At 38.6% G+C, this 14764-nt stretch overlaps 6 protein-coding genes and 1 long non-coding RNA gene across 7 annotated transcripts; 1 reads left to right on the top strand and 6 right to left on the bottom strand.

The window, feature by feature from the left end:
• Positions 1-7439: 7439 nt before the first annotated feature.
• Positions 7440-8256, bottom strand: LOC108112207. Its single transcript, XM_017222023.1, has one exon. The coding sequence runs from the start codon at positions 8111-8113 to the stop codon at positions 7568-7570; it is 546 nt and encodes a 181-aa protein (XP_017077512.1). The 5' UTR covers positions 8114-8256; the 3' UTR covers positions 7440-7567.
• A 74-nt stretch (positions 8257-8330) lies between these two features.
• Positions 8331-9608, bottom strand: LOC108112206. Its single transcript, XM_017222022.2, has 2 exons — positions 9191-9608; positions 8331-9123 (listed from the first exon to the last, which is right to left on the bottom strand). Exons 1-2 carry the CDS (start codon positions 9523-9525, stop codon positions 8790-8792), a joined length of 669 nt encoding a protein of 222 aa, XP_017077511.1. The 5' UTR covers positions 9526-9608; the 3' UTR covers positions 8331-8789.
• A 393-nt stretch (positions 9609-10001) lies between these two features.
• LOC108112327 lies at positions 10002-11053 on the top strand. The gene is made up of 2 exons (XR_001772643.2): positions 10002-10865; positions 10923-11053. It is a non-coding gene; the product is annotated as an uncharacterized LOC108112327 (long non-coding RNA).
• A 44-nt stretch (positions 11054-11097) lies between these two features.
• On the bottom strand, positions 11098-11632 carry LOC108112326 (accessory gland protein Acp53Ea). Its single transcript, XM_017222155.1, has 2 exons — positions 11571-11632; positions 11098-11510 (listed from the first exon to the last, which is right to left on the bottom strand). Exons 1-2 carry the CDS (start codon positions 11610-11612, stop codon positions 11187-11189), a joined length of 366 nt encoding a protein of 121 aa, XP_017077644.1. The 5' UTR covers positions 11613-11632; the 3' UTR covers positions 11098-11186.
• A 324-nt stretch (positions 11633-11956) lies between these two features.
• On the bottom strand, positions 11957-12618 carry LOC108112425 (accessory gland protein Acp53Ea). The gene is made up of 2 exons (XM_017222268.1): positions 12443-12618; positions 11957-12391 (listed from the first exon to the last, which is right to left on the bottom strand). Exons 1-2 carry the CDS (start codon positions 12482-12484, stop codon positions 12038-12040), a joined length of 396 nt encoding a protein of 131 aa, XP_017077757.1. The 5' UTR covers positions 12485-12618; the 3' UTR covers positions 11957-12037.
• Positions 12619-12921: 303 nt separating this feature from the next.
• Positions 12922-13436, bottom strand: LOC108112440 (accessory gland protein Acp53Ea). The gene is made up of 2 exons (XM_017222285.1): positions 13355-13436; positions 12922-13290 (listed from the first exon to the last, which is right to left on the bottom strand). The coding sequence occupies exons 1-2, from the start codon at positions 13394-13396 to the stop codon at positions 12970-12972; spliced, it is 363 nt and encodes a 120-aa protein (XP_017077774.1). The 5' UTR covers positions 13397-13436; the 3' UTR covers positions 12922-12969.
• A 558-nt stretch (positions 13437-13994) lies between these two features.
• LOC108112719 lies at positions 13995-14710 on the bottom strand. Its single transcript, XM_017222954.2, has 2 exons — positions 14472-14710; positions 13995-14409 (listed from the first exon to the last, which is right to left on the bottom strand). Exons 1-2 carry the CDS (start codon positions 14511-14513, stop codon positions 14080-14082), a joined length of 372 nt encoding a protein of 123 aa, XP_017078443.1. The 5' UTR covers positions 14514-14710; the 3' UTR covers positions 13995-14079.
• Between the last annotated feature and the right edge of the window lie 54 nt (positions 14711-14764).

Below are 14764 nucleotides of genomic sequence, written 5' to 3'. Positions count from 1 at the left end.
TTCAATGTCCTTGCCATGCCACCGCAATCATAATTAGTATCCTGTGAAGACACGTGTGTGTGATCCATGTTATACTCCACAGCACCAACACATGGCGCAGTGGTCTTATACAGTAAAGGCTCATGGAATAGTGGTTCTAAGATGTTCTAAGACATCTATTACTGACTTATTATATAATTATCAATAATAATTAACATATTTTTAGGTAATTACTACAGTTTAACCCAAGATTTGTTATCCTATTTAATGGCTTATTCCCCCTCCACATATCAAATATCTTCACACCTATCATTTTGCCAACATTTATACATGGCATGCGGCGTTGTTAGCCAGTGATATATTGGCATTTAAGCCGGGTCAGAACAACGGCTGGCCGGCAGCCTGTATCGCCGGTCTGGGCCAGAGCTTTAAAGGACAGTGAATGAATAATGCCAACCAATTTGCCCAGGTGACAGGTAACGAAAGGACGAACGAACGAACGAACGAGCGATGGAACGTCCTGCAGCCAAGGACTTCATTAAACTGCAAAAATAGAATTAGAGCACATGGCAAAAGGCCGAGCTGCTTAATTACAGCTTAGACCTCAATTAAAAAGCCCCCAAAGGCAGCTCTTCAGAAACGACTAGGATAGGGACTGTAAGAGTGTTGGAAAAGCAAACCGAAGAAAAAGTAAACATTTTCACATTGCCGGACAACAAACCACTTCGAAGTGCCACGGCTCCTTCATCCGATGACTGTAATACGGAGGAGTGAGTCCGATGGTGATGACCATAAAACACCTTGGCTAATTTCCGCAAATTGTTACGGCTGACGACCGACAGAATGGGCCAAAACAAGCCAAGGGAAATGGCTAGAGAAGAGGCAAGTAATAGAGGAAAATAGAAAAAAAAACTGAAAACTATTAAGAAGTAAAGTATGAAAATAGGGGTAATAGTTTATCTGGCAAAAATGATTCAATTGGTTGAGGAAAAGTGTATAAAAAGTAATGAAAGTTCTTAAGAAATGATAATATTTATGAAAGAAAAGCAGATGTTAATTGTCTTATAAGCTAAGTCATTCAGTTGACTAAGAAAAAGAAAGAAAATCAACGAAGAAAACTTTGATAGTTATGAAAGGGAAAACAGCTGGGTTAATGAGATAAAATAGAAGAAGTTTTCAAGCCATAACCATTAGGACTAACTCGATCTTGTTTTCCAGTCATTTTAAAGCCAGAATTTTCCAGAAAAGTTATACTTCCTGTTTGGTAATTTCTTCTACCGCCTCTTCAGTATCTTCACCCAAGATATTACCACGAAAGGGGAGTAAAAACTGTAATCTAATGGTAGCCACCATGGTTCGACTTGAACTGAACCCGTAATCCCGCCAAGACATTGACTATAAAAGTCGACATCGATTGGACAGGGGGAGGTGCGGTAGATTGCACAACCGTTCGCGGTAATACCTTTATCGCTTTGCCGCTTTACTTTACATTTTGCACGCTCCTCGCACGACGATATCGGTGTAATACGTGCACTTGGCTCTCAGGAGTTTCAGCTTCGCTCCACTGACGCCATAAATTTGCACCGCCAAAGTGATAATGAAAGTGTTTCCTTCCGTTTCGGCCAAACAATGTGCCAAGAAAAGCGACACCAAGCAAGCAGAAAAATAAAAAGCTCCAGGGAGAAGGGTAATAAGAAAGGCTTTTGCTAAGGCGGCTATTTAGATACCCTAAAAAAAGGGAATTTTAAAGCAACTGCCTCTGTATGGGGATTTAAGACTAAGTTACACATAAAGTACAAGCTTATTTTGAGATTAAGAGGTAAGATTAGTAGCTAATGAATAAAAAATAAAAAATATTAAAGGTAAAAAGTATCTAATTAATAACTTTCTTAATTGGCTCTATATATTATTTCTTTACTTATTATTTCCAATCTCAATCCTACACAACCGCTAATCAAATCAGGTTACCCCTTTCCTCAAAAGTCTGCACAAAACAAAAGTGAGTCCGAGTCCGGGGGCAACGTGGCGTATACGCAACTTGGTTACCTTGGCTTTCCTACTGCCGCCAGCTTCCTTCTCTCTCTCCCTCTCTCTTTGGCCATTCATCTTTCTTACTTTCTTTCTCTTTCCTCGCGCTGCGCTCTGTCGCCTTTTCACTTGACTTGTTTATTGTTTTCCGCTCAGCGAGAGAGAGAAATTCAATTTTGGTGGCAAACACAGAGCAACAAACAAACAAACAAGCCAGCAAACAAGCAAACAAACACGCGGGTGAAGCAAATGAAACGCAGCAATTGCTCCAATTGCATTGCTCGCATTGTAAATCCAGCGATTTATGCCTTGGGAATGTTTTTCCTTTACTTTTTCTTTTTCCTTGACTTTTCTTTTCTTGCACTTAAACATTTAATTGTCCGCTTAAAACGTTACTCAGGACAGTTGGTAAAAAAAAAATAATTAAAGCCTGTGCGTTTTCTTCTAGAGGATGTAAAGATCCAGCGGAAGAAAATACAAATGCCAAGGAATTTCCCGCCCGTTTTCCGCTTTTCGTGGGATAAAAAAAGTAGAAGAAGAAGGGAAAATGACCGGCTGTCCTCGGGGAATATCCTCGTTTTTTTAGGGGGGGAAAAAGCAAGGAAAAGAGGATGCAGTGGATCGGACTGAAACACTTTGCACAAAATGGCTGCCAGCCAGTTTTAAGTTTTGTTTGCTCACTCCTGAAACGTTGCTTTTGTTATTTGCGTGACATTTTTCCGTTCTGGAAAACTTAGGGGGGGTGTAGAAAATAGTGGGGGAAACTCTTTGGAGGGTCACCAAATGGAACTGGTGGGGAAAACTATGACAAAAGATTGTAGTGGCAAAAGTTTGCAGCAACGTTAATTAATTTTGCGTTCGTCGGAACCTGAATTTTGAGAACAGCGAGAGTTCAGAGTTCAAGTCGTTTTCCAAGCCAAAATCCATTTATATGGCGTTAATGAAGTGCACTAAGATGAAGGTTTTTGGCCAACTGGCAACATGATTTAGTAGTCCAGGGTTGGTTTTAATTTCGGTTTAAATGTTAAATTAACCTATTTCGTTGCGAAATTCTATCCTTCAAGAAAAATACCGGATAGCAACGCTTTGCAGAACAATTTTCAGAAAAACATGAAGAAGGGACAGTGGTTGTACCCAACATGCACCGAGTGGGAGTTAAGTACTTCTATGCAAAGCTGATTGATACGAGGATGTACCTTTTGTCGATGACTGTCAATGTAGGTGACAAGTTCATGACACTTCTGAACTCTGTCTATAGTAATTTTGTATAGTCACGATATCTTTTAGCCAATTAAATGCATTATGCCCACATATGAGAATCTAACAGAGTTAATTAAGTTGGGCAAAGAACAATTGTTGGAGGTAAAACTACCGAAACTCTGTAGAGCTAGTTTCTTAAGTTTCCAAAGATATAGGCTTAAAAAGTTTACAAAGCAGTACAAATTCGTAAATCCCAAAAATAAAGCAATTAATTAGCTGAGAAAATTCTCGCAAAATGAAACATCATCTTCACGATATTTAATCTGTGACTCGTTGCCCTGATGGATCTTAATTTCCGGCTCCTACTGGCTTATCCACTGGCTGTCTTTCGGGGTCGGAATGACCCACATTAGGAATGTGTAATTAAGAGCATAGCTGGCCGGCGAAATTCCCCCGCCTCTTATGCTAATGACCAAAGTGAATTGTTGCTGCTGCTGTTGCTGCTGATGTTGCTCCTTGATGTTGCTGTTGCCCCCGTTGTTGTTGCTGTTGTTATTGTTGTTACTGCTGTTGCTTGTGTGAATTCCTGACAGCGATAAAAATGTTTCGCTATGGCCGCCCACTGCCCCGCCTCCCCTGATGTCATGTTTAGTCAACGGCTTATGCGACGTATGCGTAATGTTAAAGCGTTGACCAGTGGCAGGAGGGGGAAGGTTAAAAGGCGGGTTTTCGGCATGAATATATGTCCCAAAGTCAAGGGATCTCTCGTCTGCATGAATTGATTGACACGGGAAGCGGCATCGGGAGCATCGAGAGCAACATCGGCGGCAACAAAATGTGACTGCCAAACAACTTTATTTGTGAGAAGTGGCATTCATGAAATATTCATGCAGCAGGCAAAAAAAAAAAGAAAGGAAAATAAAAGCCCGCCCGCCTCTCCGACTGCTGTCAACCCGGAGGAGTTGCTGCCATTCAGAATATCCAGGCCCCTGGAGCTGACATCGAGGGGCTTCAGGATTTATTGGGCTGCCAGGCGGAGTGGATGAAAATTGAAGAGTGCAGTCGCAGCCAACAATTGTTGCAGTTCGATGACAGCGGTTACAACTGCGGCAAGGATGCAGCTTAATCCATATTTAAGTGTGCATGATGAATAAATCAAATATTCCAGCGAGTTACATGAATTCCATTCAATTTTCTTAAATTAATTATTAAAAAGGAATTTATGTTTTGTATTGATTAAAATTGCAAAAGTTATTACCTTTCTTGCAGTTAAACTTATATTGCCTTCAATCAGACCTTTAATCAGAGACTTTCTTATTATCAAGCTCATAAAATAAATAACTTACAAAATCAATAAGCCTTATCTCCACCCAAAAGTGTCCCTGATTTTAAATTTTCCTCGCAAGCCCTTATCAAAACAAATAATCTGTCCTTACACTTTTTCCACATTTTCCTTCGGTTTTCTGCATTCTTTTTTTTTCCCAACTTCAAAACCAATTCAATCTCATCTGGCCTCTTTACGGCACGACTTGCTCCTGGATTCGGACAAATCGTTTATTTGGTTAGCTTAAGATTGACCCACATTTGACACAGCTCAAGTTTCCCTTTGCCCCGCCTCCCTCGCCTCCTCAAATACACAGCCAGCCCATAACGTATACGTACTCTCATGTTTGTCCAAGTTGATAGTCCCAGCTACCAGATCTGGGCTCACAGCTCACCTCACGACCTTGCTGGTTAACATTGGGAAAATGCAGCAGCTGAAAACCAGGGGAAAATCACACCAAGAGAAAAGATAAATAACAATGACATGAGATTTTCTTTTTATATGAAAGTGTTAGATGCACTTTATTTTTAATACGTAAATGGATCTCTAAACTCTAACTCTGAACTAAAACTAAGTAATAAAAGCTTAAGTTTATTACTTTAATTCAGCTAATAATTTCCACAGCCATTACTAATTCTTCTCTAAAACTTCAAACATATTTAATGAAAAACCGAAAATTCCATAAAACTATTTAAAAAATGTTTGCAACTTCAAGTAGTAACTAAGGCTTTTTGTGGTTTATGGCTCTAGTTGTAAAACTTCGATTGTGTTTTTCTGTGTGCAGATGGAAGGGGCACAGAGTCTGTGGCCGAGACTGAGGCAGAAGAAGGAAACTTTTAAAGCGTCCAAGCTGATGGCATTGGGAAAACAGCATCGATGTCGCCCGGCACCACAAGCACAAACACACACACACACACTCACAAACTATAAATTGGCCTAAGCTCTGGACCAGCTCATTCGACCAGTTTTGGAGTGTGTTCCCATTCTTGACTCCCTATCAAAAGTGGGCTCCTCCGTATCCGGGGGAATTCAGAGGAGGTGGCAACAACGTTTGACACTTTTGAACTTTGATGTACGGCACTCAATCTGTGACGTTTGCTTGCCGGCTGAAAAGTTTCAAAGTTTCTATGTGGCTAGTCATGTCTTCCATTTGATTTGCAATGATTTTTGCTAATTTTCCATGGCATTCGCTTTGACAAGTTTTCAGCTTTTGGCTGGCCAAGATTCCCACGACATCTACAGCATGTTCGGCATCATCATCATCATCATCGGCATCGGCATCGGCATTGGAAAATTTTACTCAATCCCAAAGGCGAACCTGTTTCTCAGTCGCCTTCTTTTTTTTTCCATGGATTTTCTTCATGGATTGCATTTGGGTGAAGTTGCCAGGCCAAGCCCCACTATTATTATTGTGATTAGGATGAAATTAGTTTTTTGTCACGGCAACTTTATCGCTGAATCAGCTGCATAAAAGTGAAAACTTTAACGACCAGTGAAAATCTTTGCCATTACCTTGCAAAATAAGAATTTCTCACAGAGAAAAAAATAAATATATATATAAGAGAGGGAAGAAATATGGTTCAATTTCAATCATTTTCGCTTCGATTAAGGCATTAATCAAAACTCCACTCGAACGGAAAGTCAAAACGGAAAAATCGCATTCATCATCGTCATCATTAGGGGCACAAAGTTGACTTCCTCCCTCGGCATTTCGTTCGCCAATTAAAAATTCATTCGCGGAATTTCCATTTTTATTTCCCTTCCTGGCAACCACTACAACAACCTCTTTCTCGTTTGATATTCGTTTTAAATTAATATTAATTGCGATTCCGATTCCGTTTGCTTTGGCATCAGCATTGTGGTGCCTTTTAACCCTCTTTTGCCGGTGTTTTGCCATTTTCGTTTTATCCTCCCTGCGAAATGGTTTCAACCAGCACGTTAAGGTTAGGAACTTCATCAGGCCGGAATCCAGTGCTTTTCATTCAATTAAATGCGCCAGAAAGACCCTGGTTTCTTTTGGTTCAAGCCTAGGAAGGTACTAAAAGAAAATTAAGACAACTTTATTACTAAATATATATACTTTTTAATATTACATTCAAAAATTCTTTAATATTTTCCTTAGATTTTAAATCAATACCTATTTCTTTTCCCCTTTTAACCATTTTATTTAAATTTAAGAAATTTTCCTCAGTGAACATAATGCTGCTTGTGCTTTCGCATGCTGTGTGTTGTTATTGGAGGCCAACATTCTAGAGTATCCTGGAAAACCAACAAGGAGCGAAGCAACATCCACTCCCCTCTTCTACTTATCCTTGGAATAATGAAAATTGAATTATATGCTTAATAAAGCCTTCTGCAGAAAGTTGCTCCACATCTCAACGGAAACTGGAGCTAACTGAGACGAGATTTGCTCGATTTGCATTTCAGCCGCCTTCTAATTTGGCCAACACAACATTTCTGATTCATGACTGTATGTATATATATATATATATATGAATGTGTAATTTGCTCAAAGCAGCAATTAGCAATTTGTTGTTTCAAGGGAAAAGCAGAGAGAGTCTTGCAGAGAAATTTAGATTTTCACAGTGACTAAATGTCGTGTAGCTTGTAATTATATAGCTAAGCTAATTTATTTATTGATTCATAAATAAATTTACTAATTTTCATTACAAATCAAGCTAGGGATAAGGATAAATGCTGAACTCTGTTAGTTAATATCATAAATAAGCAAGCAATTATAATTTATCCGTAAGTATTATTTATTGAAAGCCATAAAGACAAATAATGGCAGATGTGCCTGTGGCGTCTTAATTAAAGTTAGCCGCTTTTCCATATTTGTTCATTAGGCAGCCTGAAGCTCTTATGCACTTCTGCTAATTCAATAATTAATGTATTTACTTTTATTAATTACAGCTGTTTGATAGAGCTCACTGAGATCTTAGTAATCTTCTTTTAGCCATAATTAAAGTTTAAAAAGTTTATTCTTATTCAAATTTTTTTTAAAAATCAAACATTATAAACCTAGAAAGAAGGATACTACCCACTTGCAACGATTTTCTTCCCTTTTTCAATCGCTTCTTTCAGCTCTCCACCATGATCATCAACGATCGCTCCCTCAGCGGCATGTCCCTGATCATTATCATGTGCCGGTTCATCACGTGCCGGTTCATCATGTGCTGGTTTATCATGCAGCGCATCCTCATGCGGCTCATCAACCTTATGATGTTCTACAATTGTTTCCGCAACTTCACGTATAGCCTCCTCGTCATGCCACCAATCCGTTACATAGTCTCCGGCATAGTCCTGGTTTTCTAGCGATGCAGAATCCCTTTCATTCGCCTCACACACCACCAACCTCCGGCAGCCTCCGTTATTCCGTATGATTGAGGCTTGAATACATCCGCAACCTTTATGACAGCGATGTAAGCAACTGTACTCGGTGCCATTACAGCCCCTGCGGCAAAAGTCATGGCAACCAGTGTAGGTGTTATCTTCACAGATCCGATAAGCTATGTCAGTTTCATAGCCATGAGTTTTCAGAAGAAAGTGGCTACAAAGAGCCACCAAATAAACAAGCCTCATGCCGGAACCAATATAGAACAGAAATGCTAAGATTTGGTTGTAATGTTACCGTCTTGCTAAATCGTTTAATGAAGTGAGTAGAACTAACTGATTTGGTACTTGTGACGGTGCTTTAAGACCTTTTACGAATCAATTAGGTTAAGAAAGATTTAGCCAATCTTGAGATCATTTTTTGTAAAGACATTTTTATCCTCCCTAAAAAATTCTAGAAGGCATATTAAATTCAGAACTAGTTTTGGTTTATTAACTTCATCTAACACATTCCTAGTTAAAAGTTTATATTTCGACAATATTCTTTTAAAATAATCTTCGAAATCAGTTTCTAGAAGTTTCATTTATCTACTATATTAGCTTTTCTAGGCAGCATTAGGACAAAGTTCTCTCAGAACAATTTTCCAAGCCAAGGCACTTCAAAAGTTAAATGCCTGCCAGTTATGGTTTAATATAAAATTTCTCCATAAACTAAATGAACCGCTGAATTCTGGGCAGGATTAAGACACTGTTCTCATAAGAACATTCTTCAAAATCTTTTCCCAGCTATTTTGAGGCACTTCCATTGCCTGCCTTCTTTATAAGTAACTAATCCTCAACGGTCTAGATACACTGCAGCGGATTCAGCACTGCCTGCAAAACCATATGACTTGGCCAGCTTCATTTTACGGATCAAATCGCAATCCTAATCCCTTGGCGGTGGTCCACGTGGTCTAAGCACAGTCTCTAGAAGATTTGGACCAGGTTGATTCTTGGGCCTAGGAGTAGGCGTCAGGGAGCGAGTGTGTGGAGCCAGTTCGTCCTTCTTGTGGACAGCTGAGGTGACAGCACGCCTCGCCCGAATCTTCTCCTCCATTTTACTAGGCACCATGAAGCAGTTGGACTCCTTGTAGACGGGCTTACGACGATCGTTCCAGGGGAAGGTCCACTGAATGGGTGTGAAATCGCGTCGCCAGGGCTTCCTGGGCTTGAACCAGCAATCGCAGGTCCAATCCTCCTCGCCGGGGGCATCATCATCGCTGTGAATGGAAATGAGATAAAGAATTAGCTAAGAAGTTATGAAAATTAGTTAAAAATTTAACCTACCCCCTCACATAAACGCGAACGTAACGCGAATTCTTCCGGAACATTTGCAAAGCCTCATTAAAGGTCATCTCCAGAGCTGGCACATCGTTGATCTGCGTGATCTCATCACCCACTCGCATTCCGCCTCTCTTTGCCAATCCCGTGGGTGACACATTGAGAATGGTCAGCGGTTCGAATTGATCAATACCGCCGGACACCTCCATGCCCCACATGGCATCGTAGAAGCTCATGATCCTGCGATCCGTTTCCAGGGTGTACGTCATCTGCAGCTCGTACTCGACATTGTCGAACGCCTCCGAGTCGTACTTGGGCACCCTAATCTTTGAGTCGAACATTGTGCTGATCTCAACAGTGAGTGTGGACCCCTTCTTGGAAACTGGCAGTAGAACCGGACGGGAGGTACTTTATCGTCTGACGTTGGTCAAGCTAGACGGTTGCTTTTATAGCCGATAATTTGGCAAGTAAAGCGGATGCGGATACAGGGACAATGTCAAGGAGTTTGGCTAATGAGTTTGCCAAGTACAGTGAAAGGTGCTTAAACTGTAATTGGGATGTTAATCAGATTATTGGATACTTGGATAATACTTTCTGACTCTAAAATAAAGTTAGAAGCTCTTTGTGACCACAAACTTTTTATAATGCTATATATCCTTCTTGTATTTTTATTAATTTTATTCGCTTCACTATCTCTTTTACTTGCAAGTGTTACCCACTGTATATTGAGAGAAAATCAATGCAATTGATTTACATTTAATTGTTGTCTATTTTTAGTGGCTGTGATTTTGGCTGACGGAAACAAAAACGACCGTCAACGACGACGAGGAAGATCCCATGGCCGCTTTTGGCCATTGAAAGTGGAGCCGACTCGAGAGCCAAGGGAGCAGCCAACCAGCTCCAAGTCCAGTTCGTCTACACACCGCTGGGCAAGTGCTAACCACTTGGTCCAAGCTATTTGATTTCACTGACCTCAATTATGGCTGCAAACGAGATGGTCCGCGCGGTTGGGAAGTAGCAAGACCCATAGACCCCAGGCTTCTCCTCTTGCCGAACTATTGAATTATTCATTTTCCAAAAAAAAAAAAGAAACAAGATGGTTAAAACCAAAAGATAGAAGAGAGAAATCCGCCAACAAAATCCAATAAAATGGTATTGTCGGGGGAACCAGTGGCCAAATGGCAAATGGCAAAACGGCAGCGACATCTTGCCTAATTACAACAGATCTACGGGTATGGATGTGCAGCCTCCCAAAAGTTGCTATACTCGTGCTCGTATTTGTCCAGTTCCAAAATCCTCTTGCTCTCGAGAAGAAGCACTTAGCCAGCTTGTTGGAGCTTATGCAATGGCATTCTGTCTGGGATTTGCATCACTGAGCGTGGCCAGCTTTTGTTGTCATGGAATTTCATAGCCACAATGGAAAGGATTTCGACCATGGAATTGAGGTAATTACTTAGCAGGTGCTGCTGCCAAGTGGAGGATTACCTGGCAAGTGTAACTTTTATTTTTAGTCACAATCTTAAACTTTGTCACGTTTTCTGGCCAAGATTACAGTCATATAATTGTTGTTCCTAGGCTTTATCGAAAATTAAACAGTCACGATTTTTGGCAGGTTTTACTATATAAACAAGTTGAACTGTCTATAAGAAAAACTTCGAAATGAAACTCTTTCTACGTTGGCGTAAGTTTTTGAATTTTTTAACAATTTTTTTTTTTAATTAAACCTTTTTTATTTTAGTTCTCCTTACTCTTATACTCATTCTGTCTGAGGAACAGAAAATAAATCGAATTTTGTATCTCAAGAAAAAGTTAATCACCTGAAATGTAATTCGTTAAATAAATTTTTAATTTTTATGATTGTTATTATCATCTTTTTGTAGTTTCTATTTTTTGAAAATAAAATATAAAGCAAGTTAAGAGGAAGGGAGAAAGTTTGCTAAGCCTGGCAAACTTTCGATATGCTTTGAATTTTTATTGAAACTTTTAAGTTAAGCGATTTATTTTAATCATCAAAGCAATTCAAGCTGTCAAACTTGGTTATCAGCGGTCTGATTAGTCCGACAGCATTGGTAAAGGTCTGAACAATACAATCTGGCTTGTCGTATATCGCTTTCTTGGCGAATTCATGGGCCAGCCTAATAAATCGAACGAAGCTGCCGGTAAGATGAAGTTTCGGTTTGAAGTTCACACATTCGGCTAAAATTCTTATAGCCGATACGGAATTCTCAATCATTAGGGCACTAACATCTGCCACCACTTCCAGACACCGCAGATGATGGTCCATTTCCGTGCTTATTGCAGCCTCAACTTGCGACCTTTGGCATAGCTAAAAGGGTTTTGGAGTTAAAAAAATAATAATAATTCTATTCAAGGTTATTATACTTACGGCCAAGAAGGTCAGCAAAAAGGCAACCTTAATCAAATGCATTGGGACTTCTTTTTCCGGCACTTTCTCTGACTCAACTATGTTGGCCTTTCGGACATCTTGCCCTATATATATAGGCCTCAGGATAATCCGTTTAGTAATGCCGTCGAGCATCTCTGATGATCAATTTTCCACCTTTTAATCACTTTCCCAAGCTACAGACCCAATCCGTAGCTAAATCTAACCAATTTAATGGCCTTGATCTCACAAATAATTTAAGCAGAAAAGATTTTATTTCAAAGAAGTTATCAAAAATTCTGTTAATTTTAAAGGTTTGTGGATAACTTAAATTCCTATGATAGCGCCTTGCTTTTTACGCTGAACATTTTCTATATATATTTTTTAAGTAAAAATATAATTTTATTACTGAAATTTGAGACAATCTATAGCTCTCGATTTATTTAAGAAAAATGTATGTACGTTGCTTTTTAAATGATATAATCAGCCTCATCCAGGCAACCCAATTCGTTTATTTGCTCTGCAAACGGTTTGATTGTCAGAGCAATTTTGGTCAGAAGTCCTTGCAGACATTGTGGCTCATCGAAAACAATTTTCTTGAAAAACTCGTAAGTGGTCTTTAAGTACCATGTAATATTTCGTTTTCCAGTTGATGGAGGCAAGACATCGAACCCAGAGCATTTTTTCAGCTCGTAGACGGTTGGAATAACTTTGATGGACAAACTGGTCAATGTTCCAATGCACACCTGAGTGCATTTGCTCAACGTGCTCCAATCGTCATTTAGAGTGGCCTGGGCCTCTATTTCCCGTGGGGCAAAGTAGATCTAGTGAGGGATTATGTTATGAAAGATAATTGATATATTGAAGTTACTTACAGCCAATAGACTTAGCAGAAATGTGATTTTAATTCCGCACATTCTTCCGTGCTCAGCAAATGATTATGACCGGAAAAATCTTGAAAAATTAATGAGACGGGCTGTCCTATTTATAGGCTTATTTCATAATTTCAATTTCATACTCGCAAGTACCATTAAAGTCTTTAGTCACACGTTAATAGCTTAACCTTTAGGGTTCATATTACTTAGGGATTAGAAGTAAATTCAATTTGGAATGCCATGCATCAGTTCCTGTTTGCCCTATGTTCTATGATATGCCTTTAAGAATTTACATAGAATATATATTCTAACTTAATATAACATAAAAAACAATGGTTTACGAGTAAAATACATTTTTGTTCTACATTTTTGGTTTTAAAATACAGTTTTTATATCCACAAAATCATTAAACGTAAAATATAAAAATTTCAAGTTTTCCCACCATTTTAAAATTTTAAACCCAAAAAAGTAACACCTAATTAAGAATGTTTTGCTGTACTTTATTTAAATATTAGCAAAAGGGTTATTTACGCAACAAGACAATTATTGGTCTCAAGTGCAAAGATAAAGGGTCTAAGAAGCTTCACGGTAACCTTCATGGGCACTAGCAGGCAGTTGGACTTTTTGAAGGCACCAATTTTAAGAAATTCATAGAATACCTTCAGTCTTGGTAGATAACCGTCACCCAAATTATCTGGTCGAGTAAAGTCAAGACAGTTGATCAAATTGCGAGCAGCTGGGATGGACTCTCTGACCAGACTGCCAATCGCTTTGCTACCAATTCGGGCGCATACCAACCATTCCTCCCATTTTGAAACATCAGCATTGGTTTGGTCTACAAAAACGACCTATTTTGGGATTTTTAAAAAATTTTCTTTTAAAAAATATTATGTTTTATATGTCTGTACTTACAGCCAGCAGGGTGAACACTAGTCCGATTGTAATCAGTTTCATTGGAGCTTACGTTTTTGTACTTTCCACAAAATGGTTTCACACCCAACTTTGGGTTATGGTTGGTACTATGCCCTATATATAGGCCTCAGGATAATTAAATTCTCACGCCTAATCAAAAGGTTTAAAGCCAGATACGTAACGAATTTATCCGGATTTATTTTGATAAGGTTAAATGATTTTAAGTGAAAAAATGTTTTCTTCCTTAAGGATTTTATATATCTTATCAGTATTAACACCTTTCCCCTATCCAACGATAAATCTTATCCATAAAAATTATTCATATGTGATTTTATTTCAAAATTCTAGCACAATGGAGGCTTTACAAAGATGAAGGAACATTGTAAGGAGCTCTTTTTCTCTAGGTTAATGTTCTACGGAATGGTTGTGTTTTATGTGGCCTCTAGAAAAATCAAATATTGCTGAGGTTATAATAATATCCTTAGCCCATCGTAGTCACTTTTAACGTGGATTTTTAATTACTCATTAATTTATTTCTCATGATCCTTTTATGGAGTCTATATCATATCGACATATAACTGATAAATAAAAGATATCTCATCTCTAAGCTTTACCAAAATAAACTTCTGAAAACAATAACTAGATTTCTGCATATATATATTATCGATTCTTGAATTGGTTTTTCATAGAAATCGTTTTAACTGGGCTAAATTTAAGCTTTCGTTTTATGAAAATGGATTACATTTCATAGCAACCAATGGGGTTACGTGTGGGCTTACAGCTTCGTAAGCTTCCTTCAACGAGATCAACAGACATTTCTGGCTGTTAACGATTTTCTGCATGAATTGATAGACCAAAAGTGCCAAATTGGAAATATCAAGATCCTTGGTCTTCATTGGTGTAAATTGTGCACATTTTGCCAATTTCCTAGTACATGGTATAACCCTTACGGCCAAGGTGCTTACTGCTTTTAAAGCCACTTCGGAGCACTGGTTAATCACATCGAGATCGATTTTAAAAGCTTGCACTTTGAATGGTGCAAAGATTTCCAGCAGCTTAAGAGAATTTTCAAATTATAGGATATATGTAAAAATATTTAAGAAAATAAAAAACTTACAATTAAGCTTAAGGCGAGGTAAACGACTTTGTTGGATCTCATGGCTGAGGGACTTCAGTATGGTTAAGAGATGTCTAAGAACTTAACGCCGTTTATATAGTTTTCGAATTATGAAAAAATAACTGTTTTACTACGCTTATTTGCAATATTAATTCGCTATGAAAATTGTAATTAAACTTGATAGGGCTCTTAAGTAATCTAATTCCTAAAAGCCCTACCCCTAAGAAGTCTGATATATCTCAAATTAAGCACCCTATGACTTAAATATGAGTTCCCTCTTTCAAAAATTAAAA

This window comes from Drosophila eugracilis, unplaced genomic scaffold (assembly GCF_018153835.1).
Source record: "Drosophila eugracilis isolate 14026-0451.02 unplaced genomic scaffold, ASM1815383v1 contig_90, whole genome shotgun sequence".
Lineage (NCBI taxonomy): Eukaryota > Metazoa > Arthropoda > Insecta > Diptera > Drosophilidae > Drosophila > Drosophila eugracilis.
This window is presented reverse-complemented; position numbering and strand designations above follow the sequence as displayed.

Coding starts and splice junctions, on each gene's coding strand:
- LOC108112326 (XM_017222155.1), bottom strand. CDS start 11,612: ATGCATTTGATTAAGGTTGCCTTTTTGCTGACCTTCTTGGCC. Junction 11,511..11,570: donor TTTTGCTGACCTTCTTGGCC/GTAAGTATAATA, acceptor AAACCCTTTTAG/CTATGCCAAAGGTCGCAAGT.
- LOC108112425 (XM_017222268.1), bottom strand. CDS start 12,484: ATGTGCGGAATTAAAATCACATTTCTGCTAAGTCTATTGGCT. Junction 12,392..12,442: donor TTCTGCTAAGTCTATTGGCT/GTAAGTAACTTC, acceptor ATCCCTCACTAG/ATCTACTTTGCCCCACGGGA.
- LOC108112206 (XM_017222022.2), bottom strand. CDS start 9,525: ATGTTCGACTCAAAGATTAGGGTGCCCAAGTACGACTCGGAGGCGTTC. Junction 9,124..9,190: donor GTTCGCGTTTATGTGAGGGG/GTAGGTTAAATT, acceptor TTCCATTCACAG/CGATGATGATGCCCCCGGCG.
- LOC108112440 (XM_017222285.1), bottom strand. CDS start 13,396: ATGAAACTGATTACAATCGGACTAGTGTTCACCCTGCTGGCT. Junction 13,291..13,354: donor TAGTGTTCACCCTGCTGGCT/GTAAGTACAGAC, acceptor ATCCCAAAATAG/GTCGTTTTTGTAGACCAAAC.
- LOC108112207 (XM_017222023.1), bottom strand. CDS start 8,113: ATGAGGCTTGTTTATTTGGTGGCTCTTTGTAGCCACTTTCTTCTGAAA.
- LOC108112719 (XM_017222954.2), bottom strand. CDS start 14,513: ATGAGATCCAACAAAGTCGTTTACCTCGCCTTAAGCTTAATT. Junction 14,410..14,471: donor ACCTCGCCTTAAGCTTAATT/GTAAGTTTTTTA, acceptor AATTCTCTTAAG/CTGCTGGAAATCTTTGCACC.